Source organism: Sciurus vulgaris (genome assembly GCF_902686455.1).
Source record: "Sciurus vulgaris genome assembly, chromosome: 5".
In the NCBI taxonomy this organism is placed as follows: domain Eukaryota; kingdom Metazoa; phylum Chordata; class Mammalia; order Rodentia; family Sciuridae; genus Sciurus; species Sciurus vulgaris.
Window position 1 is genome coordinate 133,373,573 of NC_136465.1, and position 23,773 is coordinate 133,397,345.

At 32.3% G+C, this 23,773-nt stretch overlaps 1 protein-coding gene across 2 annotated transcripts in view; it reads right to left on the reverse strand.

Annotated features, from left to right (window-relative positions):
- The window catches only part of ZFC3H1 (zinc finger C3H1-type containing), a 52,133-nt gene that overhangs the window by 13,857 nt on the left and 14,503 nt on the right, over nucleotides 1-23,773 (reverse strand). For both annotated transcript variants that reach the window (XM_079142403.1, XM_079142402.1), the window contains exons 6-24: nucleotides 23,650-23,773; nucleotides 21,925-22,022; nucleotides 19,728-19,937; nucleotides 19,370-19,534; nucleotides 18,710-18,847; nucleotides 18,017-18,138; nucleotides 17,492-17,641; nucleotides 14,922-15,096; nucleotides 14,600-14,731; nucleotides 13,694-14,236; nucleotides 13,497-13,606; nucleotides 12,546-12,677; nucleotides 12,325-12,446; nucleotides 10,811-10,912; nucleotides 10,454-10,573; nucleotides 8,916-9,099; nucleotides 7,579-7,765; nucleotides 5,821-6,009; nucleotides 4,982-5,219 (exon numbers count right to left, since the gene is read on the reverse strand). In XM_079142403.1, the coding sequence (XP_078998529.1) occupies nucleotides 4,982-5,219; nucleotides 5,821-6,009; nucleotides 7,579-7,765; nucleotides 8,916-9,099; nucleotides 10,454-10,573; nucleotides 10,811-10,912; nucleotides 12,325-12,446; nucleotides 12,546-12,677; nucleotides 13,497-13,606; nucleotides 13,694-14,236; nucleotides 14,600-14,731; nucleotides 14,922-15,096; nucleotides 17,492-17,641; nucleotides 18,017-18,138; nucleotides 18,710-18,847; nucleotides 19,370-19,534; nucleotides 19,728-19,937; nucleotides 21,925-22,022; nucleotides 23,650-23,773 (3,241 nt within the window). The remainder of the gene's footprint in view (nucleotides 1-4,981; nucleotides 5,220-5,820; nucleotides 6,010-7,578; nucleotides 7,766-8,915; nucleotides 9,100-10,453; nucleotides 10,574-10,810; nucleotides 10,913-12,324; nucleotides 12,447-12,545; nucleotides 12,678-13,496; nucleotides 13,607-13,693; nucleotides 14,237-14,599; nucleotides 14,732-14,921; nucleotides 15,097-17,491; nucleotides 17,642-18,016; nucleotides 18,139-18,709; nucleotides 18,848-19,369; nucleotides 19,535-19,727; nucleotides 19,938-21,924; nucleotides 22,023-23,649) is intronic.

Sequence of the window (23,773 nt, forward strand, 5' to 3'; positions counted from 1 at the left end):
ACAAATCAACAGTTAAAAGAGCAAATAAGGGAAGCAAAAGATCATTTAAATAAAAAGAGATACTGAAAAAAAAAAAAAAACCAGAAATCCTAGAAATGAAGGGAACAATAAACCAAATTAAAAACTCCATAGAAAGCATAACCAATAGGATAGAACAACTGGAAGTCAGAACCTCAGACATTGAAGACAAAAAATTTAATCTTAAAAACAAAGTTGTCCAAACAGAGAAGATGGTAAGAAATCATGAACAGAATCTACAAGAATTATGGGATATCATGAACATGCCAAATTTAAGAATTATTGGGATTGAAGAAGGCACAGAGAAACAAACGAAAGGAATGAACAATCTATTCAATGAAATAATACAAAAAAATTTCCCAAATCTGAAGAATGAAATGGAAAATCAAGGAAAAGAGGCTTACAGAACTCCAAATATACAAAATTTTAATAAACCCACACCAACGCACATTGTAATGAAAATATCTAACATACAAAATAAACACAGAATTTTAAAGGCTGTGAGAGAAAAAAATCAAATTACATTCAGGGGAAAACCAATATGGATATCAGCAGATTTTTCAACCCAGACCCTATAAGCTAAAGGGCCTGGAATAACATTTTTCAAGCTCTGAAAGAAAATGGGTGCCAACCAAGAATCTTATACCCAGCAAAACTTACCTTCAGATTTGATGACAAAATAAAATCTTTCCATGATAAACAAAAGCTAAAAGAATTTACAAAAAGAAAGCCAGCACTACAGAACATTCTCAGCAAAATATTCCATGAGGAAAAGATGAAAAACAATGATGTAAATCAGCAAAGGGAGAAACTACCCTAAAGGAATAGCCAAATAAACGAGAAACCAAGTCATGTCAAAAACAAAAATGAGACAAATGACCGGGAATACAAATCATATCTCAATAATAACCCTGAATGTTAAAGGCCTGAATTCATCAATCAAAAGACACAGACTGGCAGATTGGATTAAAAAGAAAGATCCAACAATATGCTGTCTGCAAGAGACTCATCTCATAGAAAGAGATATCCACAGACTAAAGGTGAAAGGATGGGAAAAAACATACCATGCACATGGACTCAGCAAAAAAGCCAGAGTATCCATCCTCATATCAGATAATGAGGACTTCAAGTCAAAGTTAGTCAGAAGGGATAAAGAAGGACATTTCATACTGCTTAAGGGAAGCATAAATCAGCAAGACATAACAATCATAAATATTTATGTCCCAAACATTGGCTCATCCATGAATATCAAACAAATCCTTCTCAATTCCAGGAATCAAATAGACCATAACACAATACTAGGTGACTATAACACACCTCTCTCCCCACTGGACAGATCTTCCAAACAAAAATTAAATAAAGAAACCACAGATCTCAATAACACTATCAATAATTTAGACTTAACAGACATATATAGAATATACCATACAAGAAAAAGCAAATACACTTTCTTCTCAGTAGCACATGGATCCTTCTCTAAAATAGACCATATTCTATGCCACAAAGCTACTCTTAGCAAATACAAGAAGATAGAGATACTACCTTGTATTATATCAGATCATAATGGATTGAAATTAGAAATAAATGACAATAAAAAACAGAAACTACTCCAACACCTGGAGAGTAAATAATATGCTATTGTATGATGAATGGATGACAGAAGACATCAGGAGGGAAATAAAAAAGTGCTTAGAGGTAAACGAGAACAAAGATACATCATATCAAAATCTCTGGGACACTATGAACGTTTTTTTTTTTTTTTTTTTGGTGGTGTTGGGGATCAAACCCAGGGCCTTGTGCTTGCAAGTCAAGCACTCTACTGACTGAGCTATCTCCTCAGCCCTCTGGGACACTATGAAAGCAGTACATAGAGGAAAATTTATTTCATGGAGCACATTCAATAAAAGAAGAAAAAAATCAAATAAATGACCTAACAGTACAGCTCAAAGCCCTAGAAAAAGAACAACAGAGCAACACCAAAAGTAGTAGAAGACAGGAAATAGTTAAAATCAGGGCTGAAATCAATGAAATTGAAACAAGAAACAATCAAAAATATTGACAAAATAGTGGCTGGTTCTTTGAAAAATTAAACAAAATTGATAAACCCTTAGACACACTAACAAGAAAAGGAGAGAAAACTCAAATTACTAAAATTCGGAATGAACAAAGAAATATTACAACAGACACAAGTGAAATACAAAACATAATTAGAAGCTATTTTGAAAATCTATACTCCAACAAAATAGAAAATCTCGAAGATATCAACAGGTCTCTAGAGACATATGAATTACCGAAACTGAACCACAATTTAAATAGATCTATTTCAAGTAATGAAATAGAAGAAGTCATCAAAAGCCTACCGGGACCAGATGGGTTCTCAGCCAAGTTCTACAAAACCTTTAAAGAAGAGGTCATTCCAATACTCCTCAAAGTATTCCATGAAATGAGGAGGGAACTCTTCTAAACTCATTCTATGAAGTCAGTATCACCCTGATAACTAAACCACACAGAGACACATTGAGGAAAGAAAATTTCAGATCAATATCCTTAATGAACATTGATGTAAAAATTCCCAACAAAATTTTAGCAAATCGCATACAAAAATATATTAAAAAGGTAGTGCACCACGATATAGTGGGTTTTATCCCAGGGATGCAAGGTTGGTTCAACATCCGGAAATCAATAAATGTAATTCACCATATCAACAGATTTAAAGTCAAGAATCACATGATTATTTTGATAGATGCAGAAAAAGCATTTGATATAATACACCATCCCTTCATGCTCAAAACACTAGAAAAAATAGGGATAGTGGGAACATTCCTTAACATTGTAAAGGCCATCTATGCTAAGCTCATGGCTAATATCATTCTAAATGGTGAGAACCTGAAAGCATTTCCCCTAAAAACTGGAATAAGGCAGGGATGCCCTCTTTCACCACTTCTATTCAACATTGTCCTCGAAACTCTAGCCAGAACAATTAGACAGGCCTAAGAAATTAAAGGGATACGAATAGGAAAAGAAGAACTCAAAATATCCCTATTTGCTGATGACATGATTAAATATTTAGAGGAAATGGGAAATACCACCAGAAAACTTTTAGAACTCTAAGTGAATTCAGTAAAGTAGCAGGATATAAAAGCAATGCTTATAAACTAATTCATTTTTATACATAAGTGATGAATCTTCAGAAAGAGAAGTTAGGAAAACTACCCCATTCACAATAGCCTCAAAAAAAAAAAAAAAAACAAAACTTGGGAATCAATCTAACAAAAGAGGTGAAAGACCTCTATAATGAAAACTACAGAACACTAAAGAAAGAAATTAAAGACAACCATGGAAGATGGAAAGAGCTCCCATGTTCTTGGATAGGCAGAGTCAATATTGTAAAATGGCCATACTACCAAAAGTGCTATACAGATTAAATGAAATTCCAATTAAAAATCCCAATGACATAGCTCTCAGAAATAGAGCAAGCAATCATGAAATTCATCTGGAAGATTAAGAAACCCAGAATAGCTAAAGCAATCCTTAGCAGGAAGAGTGAAGCAGTGGGTATCAAAATACCAGAACTTCAACTAAACTACAAAGCAATAGTGACAAAAACCGCATGGTATTGGCACCAGAATGGGTAGACCAATGGTACTAATAGAAGACACAGAGACAAACATATGAATACAGTTATTTCGTACTAGAAAGAGGTGCCAGAAACATACAATGGAGAAAGATAGCCTTTTCAACAAATGGTGCTGGGAAAACTGGAAATCCATATGCAGCAAAATGGAAATAAACCCCTATCTCTCATCCTGCACAAAACTCAACTCTAAATAGATCAAGGACCTTGGAATCAGACCACAGACCCTGCATCTTATAGAAGAAAAAGTAGGTCCAAATCTTCAACATGTCAGCTTAGGATCAGACTTCCTTAACAGGACTCCCATACACAAGAAATAAAAGCAAGAATCAACAACTGGGATAGATTCAAACTAAAAAGTTTTCTCTCAGCAAAGGAAACTATCAGTAATGTGAAGAGAGAGCCTACAGAGTGGGAGAAAATCTTTGCCACTCATACTTCAGACAGAGCACTAATTTCCAAAATCTATAAAGAACTCGAAAAACTCTACATGAAGAATGCAAATAACCCAATCGACAAATGGGCTAAGGAAATGAATAGACACTTCACAGAAGAAGATCTACAAGCAATCAACAGATATATGAAAAAATGTTCAACATCTCTAGTAATAAGAGAAATGCAAATCAAAACTACCCTAAGATTCCATCTCACCCCAATTAGAATGGCAATTATCAAGAATACAAGCAACAATAGGTGTTGGTGAGGATGTGGGGGAAAAGGTACATTCATATATTGCTAGTGGGGTTGCAAATTAGTGCAGCCACTCTGGAAAGCAGTATGGAGATTCCTTAGAAAACTTGGAATGGAACCACCATTTGACCCAGCTATCCCACTCCTTGGACTATACCCAAATGACTTAAAATCAGCATACTACAGAGATACAGCCATATCAATGTTCATAGTTGCTCAACTCAGAATAGCCAGATTATGGAACCAACCTAAATGTCCCTCAATTGATGAATGGATAAAGAAACTGTGGTATATATATACAATGGAATATTAGTCATAAAGAATAATAAAATTATGGCATTTACAGGAAAATGGATGAAACTGGAGACAAATGGTATGCCTCTACTTCATGTACAGAGAAACAAGATGTATTCCATTTGTTTACACTAAAAATAAATTTAAAAAAAAAAGATGCCAATGTTCATCTTATCCAATTCAATCTTTTTAGAAATTAACATAATAAATTTTGAAACTAAAACTTAAAATATGCAAATTTATTCTATTTAATTTTTGAAGAATCACGAGTAAATTGATATTCTAAAGATTGATGTTCTAAATTTATAACAGCTGATATTATAACTTTTAAACATTTATACTTACCTTCAAAAACTGCTAACAACAGGTCTGGATTAGTCTTTACATCTTCAACTGCTTGCCATGGCATTACAAATGGTTCTGTGTTAACAATTCTTGAAGGATTTGCATTACATGGATCATAAAATTTTGAAGGGAGAATGTTGAATTCAATAAGATGTATGTAGGCCAACCACGCCAAACATCGATCACTTGTTTTAAGGTATTCAGCTACTATTTCATCATTAGCCAATTTTAATGCATTCTAGGTTAAAAAAAAAAAAATTGAATGTACTTTTTTTAATTACTCCAATTTACTATAAGATTCAAATGCAAAGAATAAAACAGTTAATTTTTTTGAAGGCATTCTTAAATACCTAAACATTTTGATAATCACCAAATTTTTGATGAAAAATCTCTTTTGAGATATCAATACTAGATAAACATAATTTTTACTATCTTAAAGTTTATGGCATAATGAATGATAAAAGATCAAATTTATCTGTACAATTTTAAGTGCTTAATACTTAAAATCTAGTAAGATAAAGACAAAACAGTAAAAGTACATCCCAAAACACATATGCATATAGATGATTTTCATTATGGATTGATTTTTCTCTTACGACTTGAATTCTGAAATTTATCTGGTGGGTATCTAACATACAATCTTTCCATTTGCACATTATGAACACTATATAGAGAAACTATTCTCATCAAATCCAGTTGTACAACTTACTAGTAAAAAGCAAAACAAAGATTCAAATCCAAAGCCTGTCCTCCCACCATTAGAGAAAGCTACCCATAATGTGTCAGATCTTTAAAAAATTGTCTCCAAAATGAAATTAAATACGATAATAAATGTTTACCTGTAAAATTGCAAGTGCACTTTGGCATCTTCCAGTAAATATGTGCAGCTGAACTCTAAACAAAAGAGCCTCTAAAAGCTGAAAGGACAGAATATCTGATGTTTCACGCTTGGCTGCTCCCATCAGAAACTCCACCATTCTCTCACACACGTAATCTTTTTCTTCGAAGGTGTTTTCTAGGTGTAGAAACTGCCCAAAGGGGTTTCATATAATTAATCCTACTTTATAGAAATAAACTAAACCTACAGATTTTTCACATTTCATTAAGAAACTGTTTCATATCAAATCTTCAATTTCTGCAAAAGGAAAATTATAAAAATGTATAAACCATCTTCCAGTACTATTACCCAGATTTCCCCTTCTATCACATCTTGGAAAGTAAACTGAGTTAAAAATTAAAACAATATGGATGTACTCTCAGAGTCAGCACTGAAACAATTTCATCTCTTTCCTAAATCAATAAGTAAATTGCAGTAAAGCCAGTGATTGATATTCAAAAGCTCACATTTATGATCACATACAATGTGCATTGCTTAGTTGTGTTTAACTGTCTCTGAGAATAGCATCTGTATTAGAAATGCATGGCAAAACAAAATAAAGATCACACAATTTCAAAAAAAAAATCGCATCTTTAGAATACTCCACACTGTATAAAATCTTGTGGTGATCAACAGCATCAATTGTGGTTAGAAGCCTCCAGGACAAAAATCAAGCGTCTTTATTGTGTAAATATGTAATGAAGAATCCCACCATAAGTCATAATTATAATACACCAATAAAAATTTTTAATAAGTAAAAATGGAACACAAAAATTTTTTAAAATAATAAATACAAAATAAAATCAAGAAACCTTAACTATGCAACTCTACTTCAGTACCTGAACTCGGAGAGTAAAAGCAGTTCATTCCTTGAAGAGTACCATGATTACCTTTGTGGGTGTCAATTCCAGTTAGAAAGTAAATAACAAATCTGGGCCACGGTGATGCCTGACTATAGCCCCAGCTACTTGGGAGGCTGCTTGAGTCCAGGAGTTTAAAGCTAGCCTAGGCCACATATTAAGACCCCATAAGGAAACTAGCAAATAGTAATACTGTGGGACTAAGGAAGTAGCTCAGGGATAAAGTGTGTACTTAGCATATGCAAGCCCCTGGTGTCAATCTCCAGCACATTAAAAATAAACAAACATATAAATGAATAGACCTGATACCAAAAGATCTATCTGGAAAGGTATATGAATCTGAGTTCAGCTGATAAAAGTTCAGATATTACTAAATACATTTTCATTTTGCAAATGGATTAATATCATTTAAAGTCTGGATAAGAAAAATCTCATTCTCTAAGAGAAAGAAAGAAAAGTATAAAATGCTTCCTGACATTCATGACAACTTTACAGATGCCTTGAAATTTAAAAGAAAAAAAAAATTGAGATGCTTTGCAAAAACTGCACATAACTTTGCTCAAACCAAAACTGGAATAGATAGTAATAGATAGTTGCAAAATATTTAATAATTTTATATTTCTTCCTTACCAACAAACAACAAGTCACATCTTCATTAAATATTTTCTTCTTATGTGGTCTAAATCAATCCTGTCCCATAAGAAGTTGCTTTGAGATTACTAGAAACTGAAAGTAAGGTTATTTTATCTATATCCAGATAAAGCATATAATCTATTAAACTATATAGCAATTTTTAAGATTCCCAAAAGAATTATGAACACACAAACATACCATACAACTATGTTATCTTTTCTACTCACAGTCCAAAAGCTCTGATAATCAGGAGCATATTCAACAGCTGTTTCACACATTTCCTGCACCTCCTCCTTGGTTCCTCTTTTTGAGAACAATCTGAGGTAATGGCACCAAATTTCTGGATTGTCTTTGTTGTTTTCCAATGCTCGAGCCAGTACATTTAAAGCAGAATCCAAAGATTCGGAACACAGTCTATATGTTTAAAAGAAGAGTGTTTTTAGAAAAATGCCTGAAATTTTAAATAGGCTTGAGTCAATTTTTAATTCCACTTCCTATCAGAACCTACCAAGAAGCCAGAATCACTACAACAGAGAGTAATACATTAGGATTTTAAATCGCATCTGTTAAAAGTACTGATTTCCCACAGACAATTCCTTTTTAAGTGGATGTTCAGTTTACCAGATAAAAACAAAGTGTTATAAAACCACTAAGATTATCAAGTTCAAATGTCCTCTACATCCATATTCAGCAATACCTTTTATGATTTACACTGTTTGGGAACAGGAAAAGTTAAACAATTCTCTCTCAAGGCCAGCTACTGCAAGCACAAAATATCAAAGTATTTTTAACTTTGATTTTATAGTTCTTTACAACAGTCAAGGGCTTGCTATCTCTTGGAGATGATAATTCTCTCTCATGATCCTATTCATAAAATACTGTACAGTTCTTTTGGCCTTCACTCAGTAAATGAGTCAGAAAAGAAAACATGGTAACTTATGCCACAAGCATGGAAACAACACACAAGGGAAGTTAAATAAGCACCATATTCAGGCACCTGTTTAGGGGCACTCTGCAGTGATGCTTTATTAAAAGCTTTTATATTAAATTTTAGGATTAGGATAATCTATTTTAAAAATCCTGAATTATTCTAGTCTACAATTATAGTTATAGTGCTGGGGATGTAGTTCAGTGATAGAGCACTTGCCAAACACGTGCAAAGTACTGGGTTCAATACTCAGCACTGCAAAAAAATTAATCTAAAAAAATTTACAATAATATAGAATTCAAGCTGTTTTAGTTACTTTAACATAATTTAAGAAATTATGAATACTTGACTTCTAAAATTTCTTTCACCATTCAGAATTTACTCTTTTAACCTAAACCCACTTTGAAGTAACATTCTAAAAACTTTAGAATAATTTATTACCTATACATAAATGTAAGACCTAAATCTTAAGCTTTCTGTAATGACTTTTAAAAACAAAATACTTTTTGTCATGGTCAAAAAACAAAGACTCCTATGACACTAGGAAAACCTGATTACCATAGGTGAAATAAACCTCAAACATAAAAATATACATGTGAAACACTTTAAATTAATAAAGATTTGAAGCTGACCTACCCCTCATTTTGATTCAAGTACTTGTATGCAAGCTTGAGCCAAAGTTGTACATGAGAAGGATTTTCAAGTACACTTGCTTCTAAATTAGCAATGTCATCAGTTTCATTCGTAAAATATCTGACATCATCTGGAGTGACAACCGTATCCAAAGCTGGAACATTTATTTGGTTCTCTGGCCGGAAGGCTATGAGGAAAAGTGTCATTCATTAGCTTCATACTCTATTTTATCTACATACCCAAGAAAACAACCAGTTTCATTTTTTTAAATAATATAAAATCCTAAAGAATCTAATAACATGTAATGGGGAACAATATTAACTGAATTAATTGCTATATTGTGCGCATGTACAATTATATAAAAACAAATTCCAATATTATGTACAATTATAATGTAGCAATAAAAATTATAGGAAAAAATTCTAATGACATTTAATAAAACATAGCTTTAGAGTGGAGTTCTAGAGTGGAGTTCTCATATAATGTATCTTCAAAAGGTGGACATCTCTGAGAGTGAAAAAATGGTGCTATTAAAAATTACATCAGAAAAACAGAATAAATTAGGACTCTGCTGGTAAACTAGAATTATGGCTCCCATTTTTAATGGTAAATGGTAACTGATAATTCATTAACTGTAAATCATAATTAAGAAACTAACAAGTTAAAATTTATAAAGATGACTTCTACCATATCTAGGGAAGTATTGCATTAACTCAAATAAGTACATGAGAGTATACTTGGGAATATACTTGGATAGGATATTTGCTAATCCGCAAATAGTAAATAAATCATCCAAACCTGAAATAAGAATGTAAGATATGCTTGACAATAAGGTACCATTCATATGTTATTTTGTTCATTTATTCATTTTGTGAGTCTATTAGATGTCAAAATACAGACTGAAAGGAAAACAGAATACCTGTCTTCTAGGAAGGATACCAGCCAGGCAGTGGTTCTCAAATGAGAGCAATACTATTACCCTCACCCCACTCAAGTATTTTTGGAAATACATGTAGAGTCATGTTTACTAAGGAGCACTCCTTACATTTACTGGACAGAGGCCATGGATATAAAATATCCTTCAGCCAGGCATGGGGGCACATGCCTGTAATCCCAGCAACTCAGGAGGCTGAGGCAGAGGATTCCAAGTTCAAGGCCAGCCTCAGCAACTCAGCAAGGTCCTAAGCAACTTAGTGAGATCCTGTCTTAAAATAAAAAATTAAAAGGACTGGCTGGGGATGTGAATCAGTGGTTGAGTGCTTCTGGGTTTAATCCCTGGTACCAAAAAAAAAACAAAGAAAGAAAGAAACCCTTCAACCTTCAATATCAGGAACAATTCACAATGAATAACTACACTGCAAACACCAATGGCATTGATATTTTTAAAAAACTTAAGAACACCAATGGCCTCAGTTTTAAGAAAATTAACTAAAAAAAAAAAAAAACAAGGCTAACAGATACACTGAAAGATTAGCCAAGTGTTTGAACAAAGATGCACCACAGTTTAGAAATTCTGGATCTTAAATTACATGACTTCTTACCATACTTAATTGGTCCTGTAGACTGTTCGTCATCACTACTAAAGCTATTCTCTGAAATAGGTTTTCTCCAAAACTTTGGCTTCCATTTTCTTTTATCTTTGTAGGTTGTAAATGGAGGTGCTAAAGTAGACAGGAGAAGACTGTTAACTGACATGACTAGGTTTTTCTTAAAAAATGTTTTGAAGGCTACTCAAACAATACTTGAGAAGTACTCCTGCACATACTCTATTGTTAGAAATGACCTTCATTTTATATTAACATAATGCCAAAAACTTTGCTGTCATATGGAAACTAAAAGGTCTCTTTTAGATACACACACCTACACACACACACACACACAAACACATATATACTTACTATGACCTTTACTTTCATTGATATTGCTAACAAGGAGAACAGCCATCTGGTCCATTGACATTCGATCTTTGTTTACTCCAAAAAGTTTCTCAACGTATTTTTCTGAAATAAGAGCAATGTTACTTTCATGAAAGAAAAAACATGGATTGCAACAACTACACTAATTAAAGAGTACGAAACAAAGAACAACTTAAGAATTAAATACATAAAGTACTAGTCAATAACACCAATGACCTTTGAGAGGGCAAAGCCCACATTAGCTTAACTACTATGGCAAATTCTACCACATTATATACCCAATTTGGACTAAGAAAAAAGGTATTTCCTAAAATGAACTTTATTTAGATAATTAAATAAAATCTTAAGTCCCAAACTAGGAATAAATAAAAGTTTAAGTCCCAAACTAGGAATGATAATTCACTGTGTTTATCAGCATTAGAACTATTGTGACAACACTAAATTTAGTACATATCAATTAATTCCCTATGATTTATTAGTTGGCACCAAAATCTGTAGAAAAGCTTAACAAAGCATACTTACTCACAATGACTGACAGTAATCTATACTTTCTACAATGTTAAAGATGATTCTATTAAATTATAGAATTTGAAACTATAGCCATCTTAACTTCTAGTCTGCTTCTATTTTTATTTTTCTCCTTTTTTAAAATTAGTGCTTTATAGTTATACATTGCCCCTATTTTTTTTTTTTTTTTTAAATTTAATTTCTGGTACCAGGGACTGAACCTAGGGGTGCTTAACCACTGAGCCACATCCGTTTTTATATTTTATTTAGAGAGAGGATCTCACGGAGTTGGTGAGTGCCTTGCTAATCTGTTCAGGCTGGCTTTAAAAACTCTTAATCCTTCTGCCTGTCTCAGAGCTGCTGGGATTACAGAAGTGCAACACATGCCCAGTTATACATTGTCCCTATTTATTTTTTAATATTTTTTAGTTGTAGATGAATACAATACCTTTATTATATTTATTTATTTTTATGTGGTGCTGAAGATCGAACCCAGTGCCTCACATGTGCTAAGCAAGTGCTCTACCACTGAGCTACAACCTCAGACCCACTGCCCCTATTTTTAATAAATAAAAAAAAATAGGGTTCTAAGTTAAAAATCTTTAGTAAAATGTCTATACAAGTAGGTCAATATTTTCTTCTAAATAAACTGAACTACTTAGATGACCTCTGTCCAAAGATCTCTCTGTAATGATGGAAATGTCTTAAATCTCTGTTGTTCTATTGGTAAACACTTACCACACATGGTTGCTGAAATGTGGCTAGTGTGACTAAGGAAGTAAATTTTATTTTTATTTAATTTTAATTAATATAAACTTAAAGAGCAACATGTGGTTAGTAGTTACTATATTGCACACAGAAAATCTAGGGAAGGGGTCATAAATGAATGTACTGAATTATTAGTTAAAGAGATCAACAACAACTATATATAAAAGTTTATATTTTCTAAACTCAAATTTTCACTTGGGGAAGAAGAAGTCTTTAAAAACCTGCTGCAGAAGAAATTTCTTCATCAGTGCTTGTCTCTGAACAACCAATTAAAGACAGATTATATGACAGAATGTCCTGGAATAGCTGTTTTCGGCTAAGAGTGTAGTCTTGTGTATGCTGCCTAAAATAAAATAACAGAAAGATATGATATATATCTCAAAGTTCAGCAATCAAGACTTTCTTTTGAATTATTAAATGTTCACAAATAAAAACTACTCACCACTGACAATCATCATCATTACATGTTCCCGTTAAGTCAAATCGGCAGAAACACTGATCTGGTTCAATCATATTACTGTAAGATACTGAGCTTAGAGGAAGTTTTTCCTTTGTTCGATAATATGGGCTAAATCTAAGAAGAAAATGAACAGGTGCATTATGCTCCATGAAGTTCTTTGGAAAACTAGAAAATTTGTCTTTCTGAATTAAAATTTCTGAACTTTGAGCATACTATTTTGCTAATTAAATTAATACCAAAACTAATTCTAAAAACAAAATACAAAGTGGTAGGAATAAGATACTTTTATACTGAAAGCATAACAAGATTTGAAATAAAAGATAAAAAACCAAAATATTCTAAAAGTACTGTTTGTTTACCACATGTTAAAATACTACAGGACACTGGTATTTCTTGTACACATAACTAGTCAAACTATAAAACCAGGAAAAGAGTCTATACTACCTAATTTGTGCTCTAAAAATGTACCATTAAAAAAAAAAAAAAAAAAAGATCACACCCATTAACAGTTACACAACTTCGAGTAGTGTGAAACATTTTGGGACAACCTCCCACAGAGTTAACCATCTGAGAATGCCAATCAATTTAATGAAGCCTAACTAATGCACTACTTGGATTAAAGAGTAGTATAATTCAAAACTCAAAATTTAAAAACCTGTAGAAGACCCCAATTATTTTTTCCAAAAATCCTTAAATGACAGAAATCCAGAATCTACATTCTACCAGTAGTCAGAAACTGGACTAAGAACTGAGAAGCCAAAGAGTGAGCTAGGCATCACTTCCTAATATGGTTTAAACACAAGACTTTCCTAAAAGGACAAGTCCATTTTTCAGTGGCCATGATTCAATTGCTTTTTACATTATCATTAAAGGTATAATATTATAAGAACCAAGAAAATTGAAACTTAAGCTTATTGACTCTTTCCTTTATACCTGTAGGACTTAAAAACTAGAAGAGGGCTATGGTAGGGACTAAAAGGACATGGTTTTACTTCTGTTGTTTTACTCTGTGCTGTGACAAAATCCACATCCAAAGAAATCTCCTACAAAACAAATAAAAACAATTCTATTAAGGCAAATAAGGGTAGGTTAATTCTAGATTTTATAAAGAATATGAGATGTTCACTTACCTGACCACACAAATGTTTTTCTGTAATGCCTGTGGTGGTTTTTAAAATCAATTGCTTTAAGCTGTCAGCTTTTGAATACAGTTTTTGCAATTCACCAATTTTTAACCCTAGAAAAAGTTCTGGCTTTTCAACAGTATTTTTAGTAAGTTTATTTATACATTCTTTGTTAGGTGTATCAGTGTGCTTAAGGTTAGGTTTAGTAAAAGCATTAGATTCTAGGAAGGATCTTCTTCGTTCTCTGTTTGAGCCAGACAAGATTTCATCATCACCATCATTTTCTTCAGTGTCCAGGGTTAACTTATCTTGTGTCAAATCATGAAGCGAGGGCTGAGGTAAAGAAAATTCAGGTTCTTCTTCCACAACTGATGCAATATTTTGTTGTTCCTTTGCTTTAAGGGCTCGGGCTTCTTTTAATTTTTGAATTTTCAGAGCATATTCATACTCTAGCTTTTGTAATCGTCTTTTTTCCATAGCAATTAGTTCTGCTGAATGCTTCCTTGGACTTGATATGGGAGAATTGTCCAGTCTCATCATTTTGTTTGGCTGAGGGAGAAAAATGATATAAATAGTTTATACTGCTGTGATTTTATAAACAATTTTTGGCAAGATAACTATCCCATCCCAATAATACAATGCCAACATTACAAAGCTAAGTTAATAAGAGAATAAAACAGTTTACTATTAAGTTTTCAACAGTTTTGCTAGCTAATTTATGATCTACAAAAAACTAGTCAAGACAAAATAAATGAAAAGTAAGCACCCAAAAATGTTTATGTCATTTAAAAACAGCTTTAATATTATCTCTGAATTTTCAGGAAAAAGTTTGAATTACTTTATATATCTTTTAGCCTCAGAAGCATCATAAAAACCTTCTGTTTTCCAAAAACATTTCTACAAGCAACTTACTCCAAGGCGATCTTGTTCCAGTTTACGTTTTCCTATTTCTTTACTAGCAACTGCCTTTGCCCGAGCAAGCTCTTCTCCATATTTCAGAGTCAAAGCTTTCTTAATTGTAACACGTTGCTGAACTTTGTGAATCTGAAAATACAAAAAAATTTCAAGATATAAATAAAAATCCTGGGAGAGGAAATACTTTCTCAAACACAGAAGCTTTAGAGTATTAAACTGAAAATAAAAATATTCCAAAATTATGTCTCAATGGAAAACTAAAGGTTACACATATTTTGATAGCTTTATTAAAAAGGAGGGGCAGGGGAGGGACCATTACTTGTTCCTGAAGTTTCTTCAAAAACATTTTGTTAACACTGAGAATTTTCTCAGTTGCCTGAAGCTGTTCTGTAAGTTTTGTGATTTTTGTTTCAGCATTTCGAACAGATTCTTTCTTCTTGGCTTCTTGTTGTACTAGATTCTTTAAAACAGATTCGTCTTTCATCAAGAGAATCCTAAGTGGAGAATAACAAAATTCTTACCAATGGTTTCTAAACTGGCATACTAACCATCAAAACAAAAATTTCAAAGTAGCATATTTTAAAAAACGTTATCTATGACGCCTAACTGAAAACATACAGGGATATTTTTATTTTCATCAATAACACAGGTATTCAAATAGGTAGTTTCATTTTATGAAAACCACAGAGTGATCTTTTAAGAAATCATTTAAGACAGAGTTAATGTGAATTACAACTGAAAAGCTTATACTAAATGTTCAATGTTGGCTGAATCTGACTCTATAAAGAACCTCATGAGGACTTGAGAAAGTAACTATGTTTAGCTTCATTAATACTCCTCATATACACATACCACAACATCTAATAAACATAATTAAGTACATTTAATAAACTAATAAATCTCTAATGCATTTTATCTAAAGCAAGGATGTGAAGAAGGGATGTCTAATCTTTAAAGGATCATACAGATACATAGAAATTTCAAACTAAAAAAGTAAAACCAGAACAAAAAAAATTCATGGCTATGAATAAATTTAGAATAGACTTTGAACCTTTTAAACTACTGAACATCATGTTTAAAATTAAAAAAAAGGAGTATCTTCCCATAAAGACCAAATTCAACAGTCACAACTACTGACATTAGAATGAATCATACAGAGACTATTAACAGAGAGGATGGGGGTAGAAGGAAAGATGCATGCGCATAAAGTTTTAAAAACACTTTTCATTTATAAAAGTCATCACAGTCTAGAAAGATTTTTTCTTTTAGTTCTACATAAAATGGTGGCACATCTTAGATGTAATGACATACAGTACCGCAAGAATATAACCAAAACTGAGTGTATTTATAAATACTTTTTAAATGCATTTTATTTTGTTCTGAATACTTAATATCTAATGTCTTGCTCAAAAATGGAAAACACACCTGTATACTTAATAAAACCTTATATAGTCACTATCTCCTTGAGATGTCTACGTTGCCTTATAAAAACATCCCAAATTACCTTCTTTCATGATTTAAGAAAAACCACTGTGGTGGCTATAATATTAGAAATGAGGCCCTAAATTCTACTCCTTTTTATTAATTAACTACCCATGAACAAATTTCTAAAGATTATTTTACAAGTTATTGAACTGCTTAAATATAAACTGTATTAACATTAAAGTTAATCCATCACTGCACTTTTTGCTATCATAGTTTAAAATTCAAGAACTGGTTGGCAGTCAGTTACTAAAAAGTCCTACTATTTTTGCATAAAACTTCACTATTATATTTGCAAACCTAAAAGTGAACTGACAGAACAAAGTTCAGAAATACTGAAGGTAATTAAAACAATTCTGCTGTTCATCAACTGATGATTTCAGGGTAGTTAAAGCAGAAAAAATACATACCCATAGGAAGATACAATTATTTCTATCAAAAACATGCTAATTAATTCAAAATGTACTTTTTTATTTTAGGGTTTTGTTTGAAGTTTTTTTTTTTTTTTTTTTTAATTGTTCCTTTAAAAAAAATTTTTTTTAGTTGTAGATGAACACAATACCTTTATTTATTTATTTATTTTTATGTGGTACTGAGGATCAAACCCAGTGCCTCACATGTGCAAGGCAAGTGCTCCCTGCCTGAATTACAACCCCAGCCCTGTTTTGGAGTTTTTATTTTGTTTTGTTTTGCAGTACTGGGAATAGAACTCAGGGACACATTACCACTGAATTACATCCCCATCTGTTGTTTAAAAATTCTGAGTCAGGGTCATGCAAGTCACTGAGGCTGGACTCAAACTTGGCAATCCTCCTGCCTCATCCTCCCCAATAGCTAGGATTACAGGTATGCATCACCACACATGGCCATTCAAGTGAATTCTACCCACAACATGTTACTCCTGAGAGGTTTTACACATATTCTCAGCAACAAGCAATTTCACTAAACATATAAGAAATTTGTGATCATAACTTCATATTCACAATTCATAAAAACACCACAATTTGACCCTATATCTTACTGATCAGACTAGACCATGACTATTTCCAACAATCAAAGCTTATCTTTAATAATTAAAATGCACTTTCAATGAAGTATTTTAAAAAATATGACAGAGGTTTTAAAGAAAACTTCCAAAACAAGAGTTTTATAAATGCTTTTAGCAATGACTAAGCCATGTGTAAATTCAAAAGGGATAATTTTCCTTTGAGGACATGGTATTTTTATTTAAATGTTAATTCTATTATTTTATGTATAATTAAATGATATACTGTTATAATTCTACCAAGCATAAGAATTTGTAATTCTATAGTATGCTTATTAATGACATACACATCACAAAATATATTCCTCTTAATATAGGAACATTTTAGATAATGAAGTATTTAATCAGATAATGAGACTCACCTGTGTTTTTTAAGTTTTGCCTCTGCATCTGTAACCTGCTTAGTTACCATTGCTATTCTGCCAATTCCGTCAATTTCCACATCAGAGTTTGCTGGTGAAGATGAACTTGTTTTCAGCTGATCTGATTTAATCAAACGCTGCTTCTCACGACTAAAATAATATAGATGCATTATACCAAAGACTGAAGCTATTTTTCTTTAAATTATGTTTCAAAAAATAAAAATATTAATCACATTAATTATAATGATGACCAATATGTAGGCTCCAAGTTTGCATTCAAGAATAGTATAGTTCTTTGTTGACTGCTTTTATCTTTTCCTAAGATATCTCAGTGGCTCACTGCATTTAACTCTAAAGATGATTATCTGGCTCCCCCATCTGTGCAAGTTACAAAACCATTTAACTTTTTTAATGGATGAAAATTACCATCACTAATTTCCCAGCACCAATAAAGTTTATATAGACAAAAGGAAGTTTGATTAACAGCATGTACTTTAAAGCTGAATTACATAAAATGCTACTTACTTGGCAATCTCTTCCTTTAACAATCTATATTCAATCTTTTTTTCTTCAGGCAAAGCTTCAGGTGTTCGCAAAGGATCATTTTCTTTTTCAGATTTTGGAGGTACTTTCGGTTTTGAAGCTTGCTAAAACATTTGAAGTCAACCAGATCAATAGTTTTCAAAGATTCATGCAAGATTTATATTTTGCACTGCAATTCAGTGTATACTAACGTATTTAGGAATAACTTAAGATCTTCACCATTTTCTATTCATTTTTTGAGAAACAATGCTGGTTATTAACTAACCAATTAAATTATAATTTGTCAAATACTCAAGACCTTTAGTTTGAAAATCATTTAATTAAATCACATTTAAATAACTGTTGCAGCAGAAAAAATGATAAACATTGTATTTAGAACATAAACCTTAATAAAAATTGTTTGGATAACATAATTAAATTCGTGAACAAGTCTCCTTAGTACGCAGGATAATTACTCAATTTTACTCTACTGAATAGGGACTTGTTAATTGGAAACACACATAAAGGGGATTTACACATGATTCATTTTATAAAGCACACATAAAGAGCACAAATTTTTTTTTCTCAAATAAGTATATTAAAATTCCTTAACTCTAAGATCTAATTTTCAGGAAAAAAATAAATTTTAATGACTATGAACAAATTCTTTCTTTTCTCCTTTCATTATGAACTTACCTCAGCAGTTCGTCTTGCTTCTTTAATCATGGACTCTAATCCACCAAAAACACTATTTGTTGACTTGGAAGTCTCTCCATCAGATTCACTATCATCTGAATCATTTAGTGTTACAACCACTGACTTATGTTTTGGAAGCTACAAAGACAATGAATTTATTACTTTAGATAATAAAAGTCTATTCTTCCAACAAGTAGACATGTGGCCTTAAACAATTCATTTAATTTCTTTGGATTTAAATACACAAAAATAACTAATGACACCAGGTAGATAGTCTTTTCAGTTATATTAAAAAATTTCTGTGTCCCAGTCTACCAGTACTGGCTATATGCCAAAAAACATAAAACATAAAATATTCTATATTTTTAGTCTTTCCAGACTTTACTATGATCACCTTCCTCACTAACTTTTATCTTTCTCTAAAGAAGCATAATGTAGGGCTGGTGAAGCAGCTCAGCGGTAGAGCACTTCCCTATTGTGATAAGGCCCTGGGTTCAATTCTAAACACTACAAATAAAATAAAGAACCATAATGCCATCTAAATAATTTCCCAAACACACTATCACCAAATAAACTATAGGGTGGGGAACAGGACAGCAGCCTTCATACAAATACCTCACAGGTTATTTGAATAAAAGTAACATTTGTGTTTGTTTTTACCGAGATAACAGTTCGTGGGAGACGAGGTCCTCTGTGAAACTTTGGATTCTGTATCCTGGGCTGAGATACTGTATTAATACTGACTATTGATAGATTGCTTCTTGGCACAGGCTGTGAATTGTTCAGAAGTGGAGGTGAAGGTGGGTCACTATTACTGGATGTTTCCTAAATAAGGAAGAGATATGAAATACTTCCAAATAAAAAGACATTCTGTATCTTTAAAGATCTCAAGTATATTATTATTAGGCTTATACCTACTTTGCTGAAAAGTCTAATAAATCCCAAATAACCAGAAAAAAGGTAGGACTATATTAAAACAAAGCTCAATGGCGCCACCTAGCGGTTCAGGCTACGTTACCTCTGGCTTAAAAGCTCTTTTATTTGCTAGTGATTTAAGCAACTCTTCTCGAAGTAGCATTTCTTCCTCCTCCTCCTCATCTGCAAAGGGTGGTTTTGGAGGCTGTTCTGGATCTTCAGGTGGGAGAGGTGGCAAAGGTGGCAGAGGAGGTAGAGGTTCAAGAGAAACACACAAGCCCTCTACATAAGGCTGGCTCAAAGGTGGCATAGACTATTTTTTAAAAAGAAGAAATAATAATTAAAACAAAAATTTTTCAACTCTAAATGTTTATCTCTGGAGCAATTAAATTAGAAAAAAGCAAACTTTAGTGTTATTATTGTAGCTGTAAGTATAGTAAACCAAACAAACTGTTCATCTCAAATCAACCTAGAGTTCAACATTCAACTATGAAAAAGTGTTATTTTTGCAATTAAAAAAAATCAACAATATTTGAAACATTTATAAACTTCAAGGTAATTATACAAACCTCTCTGTTCCTGCTCTTATCTCCATTTAACACTCTAGAAGATACAGGAATCAAATTATACAGTGTTGAGGTTGGGGATATAACTCAGTGATAAAGTACCTGGGTTTAATCCCTAGCACCACCCTCCACCCCATCAAAAAAGGCTTCAATTACACAGTGTTGTTTCTTCTAGATGAAAATAAGTAGAAACATCAAAACCAAAATTCATATAATATATAAATAAGAATTAAAATTATAAAATTTTAAGAACTAAAAACAAAGTAGGAACCAAGGTGATTCTAGGAATAACAGTTCAGAGTAACTTAAATGTCAAGAAGAATCATCATTACTCTCTTAAAGCCTTATAAAATGGATTCGTAAGAATTTATCCATAAAGGAAACTAATTTTACACAAATCCCTGAATTTGGAATCATTTTTGCTTCAGACACCTTTCAGTATTTCTCTTGTTATTTAGCTTGTCCATTCCCCACTTCCCAAAAGAAAACATTTCAAGGAAGAAAGGAAAAAAAATGTACTTTTTGTCTCCCTCTTTTCTCTAATATTCCCCTCACTCACTGTAAGCATTCTAGGAAGATACTAGAGATCTACCTAAGAAATGAAAAATGGAAAGGTTCCCTCTTACCTATTGAAAAATCTCTTAAGTTCTCTCAATCTAGAAATTACTTTAGAACTTCTACTTTGTGATTCTCTCACTTTTATTTTTTTTCCCTTTTCCTTATTGTTTAAAGAAATTGGCAGTTCTTTTAAGAGGAAGACAGGGAAAAGAAATTAACTTCCATAGACAATGCTTTTGCTGGGTTTTCAAATTTAAAATAACTGTATTCATCAGAAGAGGAGAAGGAACAGAATCAATATTTGGAAGCATCCTATCACATTTAAATCCCAATTCCTAAAAAGAGAGAGAATCTGTACAGTGGATAATTTTATTTTGCTTCGGAAAAAAATTTCTGAGTAACTACTAGGTGAGAAGCTGAGAAGAAAGAAGGAACATGCTAGTACTTAAAAAAGAAAGTCAACATGCAATTAAAAATTAGCTATTTAAAAAGAAAATCTAAGCCTGTACAGTGGAGCATGCCTGTAATTCCAGTTACTTGGGAGGTTGAGGCAAAAGGATCACAGGTTCTAGGCCAGCTCTAGCAACTTAGCAAGAGCCTGTCTCAAAATAAATTTAAAAATTTTTTAAATTAAAATAAAAAAAAAGGAGGAGGAGGAGGAAGAAAGAAAGGGCTGATGATACAGTACAGCACAGTGATAGAGGTCCCTGGTGTGTGTAGGGGGTTCAATCCCCATTATGGCAGGGGGTTGGGGGAGAATAATAATCAACTAAATGGATGCTTGCCAGTTTAAAAAAAAAAAAAAAAAACCAACTGTTTCTTCTATGTATTTCTAGCTACTAATTCTAATAAGCAACTATGATCGGCTATTTGGTAGATTTTTTATTTTTTTTCTTTTCGGTACTGGGGATTGAGCCAAGGGGTACTCTACCACTGAGGTACAACCCTAGTCCTTTCTATTTGGAGACAGGATCATGCTAAATTGCTGAGGCCTCGAACTCTCAATCCCCCTGCCTCAGCTTCTCACTTTTTTGGGATTTGTGCCACTGCACCCAACTACAACTTTGGTTTTTTAAGCATTCTCCAAACCTAACTATTCAAGTCAGTTCTTCAAAATAATTGAGAAAAGACATAGACAATACATTTTCTTAGAAATAACTATCAATTCAGACTTACAGAAACCTGAGGTGGTGGGGGCAAAGAAATAGATGGTGCTGAAGAAAAATACCCCAATGAACATTCAGAGAAGAATGGTGGTTGTACTGGTGAAGGTGCTGTAAAAAATGTTTTTGGTAAGAGTTTAGTAACACAAATACTTAACATAAATATATTAAATGTATGTTTGAAGAAATACAAATATACCTAGGTAGACTGAAAATTATACTTTATTAATCTCTGATAAAAATCATAATTACCACGTTTTCTACCCATTTAAAAATGTCATATCATAAAGTCAGATATTCACATTAAGTTGATTAAACCCTCTTAACTCTCACTTTGTTCCACTTTTCACCTAATGACAGCAGAAACAGCATGCTAAAAAAGCATACTTCTTTTCCTTAAAGAACACTTTTAAGAAATAATGAAAAGAAAAATTCCTTTAAATCCTGCCCAAGTGTTGTCCTACCTGCCCAAAAACAAAAAACAAAAGCTAGAAATAACAACACCTTAAATTTAAACAATTTTTTCATATTTTAGATTAATCTAATATTTCTTCTTTATCCCACTTGTCTCATGAATGAGTAGAGACACTATCCACATGCCTTATATGGAGCTGACTGGAGGCCCAAACATAAGTGGTTAATATAGTAAAAAGTTAAAATCTGCCAAAGCTGAAAGTATGTTCTCTGTATAAATTTTAAAGAACAATTTAAAATGCATAGACCATAAAGTAGTTTAATAGAAATACAAGAGTATTGATAATATTGTCAGTATTTGGGAATTGCAATGAATCATCTCCAAGAACTTGAAAATAAAAAAATTAAGAATTGACCAAAGAATTAAATTACAAAATAAAGACATAATCTAATGTAAATTATCAAACACTAGCCTAAAATGATAATCTGAAAATGAGCACCTTTGATAAAATTACCTAAATCATATGCATTTTATTTTGTCTCTAGTCTAGACACACAACAAACTCAAATTCCAATTTTTTTTTTTTTTTTTTTTTTTGCGATTGAACCCAGGGCTTTGTACTTGGAAGGCAAGCACTCTACCAATTGAGCTATCTCCCCAGTCCTCAAATCCCAATTTTTATGACAAGGAGAAATATACTGATCAATCAAGTGATCTTCCAAATACTCCAGTTCCTGGAATACCAAATGCATTCTATAATTTAACTCAGACTTAAGTGTTTTAAATTAGTAAAAGAACAGGTCTCTCACAGCCAATCACCTCTAAATCTCAAAAAAAAGCCAGGTCTACTTTGGTCCTCAAGGACAGAGACAATTCTAGACTGTGCAACCTAATTCAGGTAGAGCACTGACCAGATTGACCTGTACTAACCAGCCTTTCCACTTCAAATTCCTACAAAGAATCATCACTATTAGTCTAAAAACATAAAGATCTATTTAAAAAAATTTTTTTTTTTTAACTGAAGCAGAATGAATCTTGGTTCTAAAGATCAAGGGGTGCCTGTCATTGTTTTAAGAGTAATATTCTCATCATTCCCACAATCTTCACTTTTTAGATCAAACAGTTAACATAGAGTTTAAAGAATCCTTTTCATTTAAATGCTATGTAGAATGAAACACTTGGAAATAAAAGTTAATATACATTTGAGGCTTGCTCAACACTAAATGTCTATGATTATTATATAACTCATTAGCAAATCTTATTTTCATTACACATTTCTTCAATAGTTTTGCACAGGAAAATGTTTCAAATTTTTGATCATACCTGGAGAATTGGTTTCACTATCTGTATCCATAGCAACTTCTTCATAGTTATCATATTGATATATGCCTCCTCCACTATCGGTAGTTTGCTTATCTAAGGATCGCCTCAAGTCAGGATCTGAAGA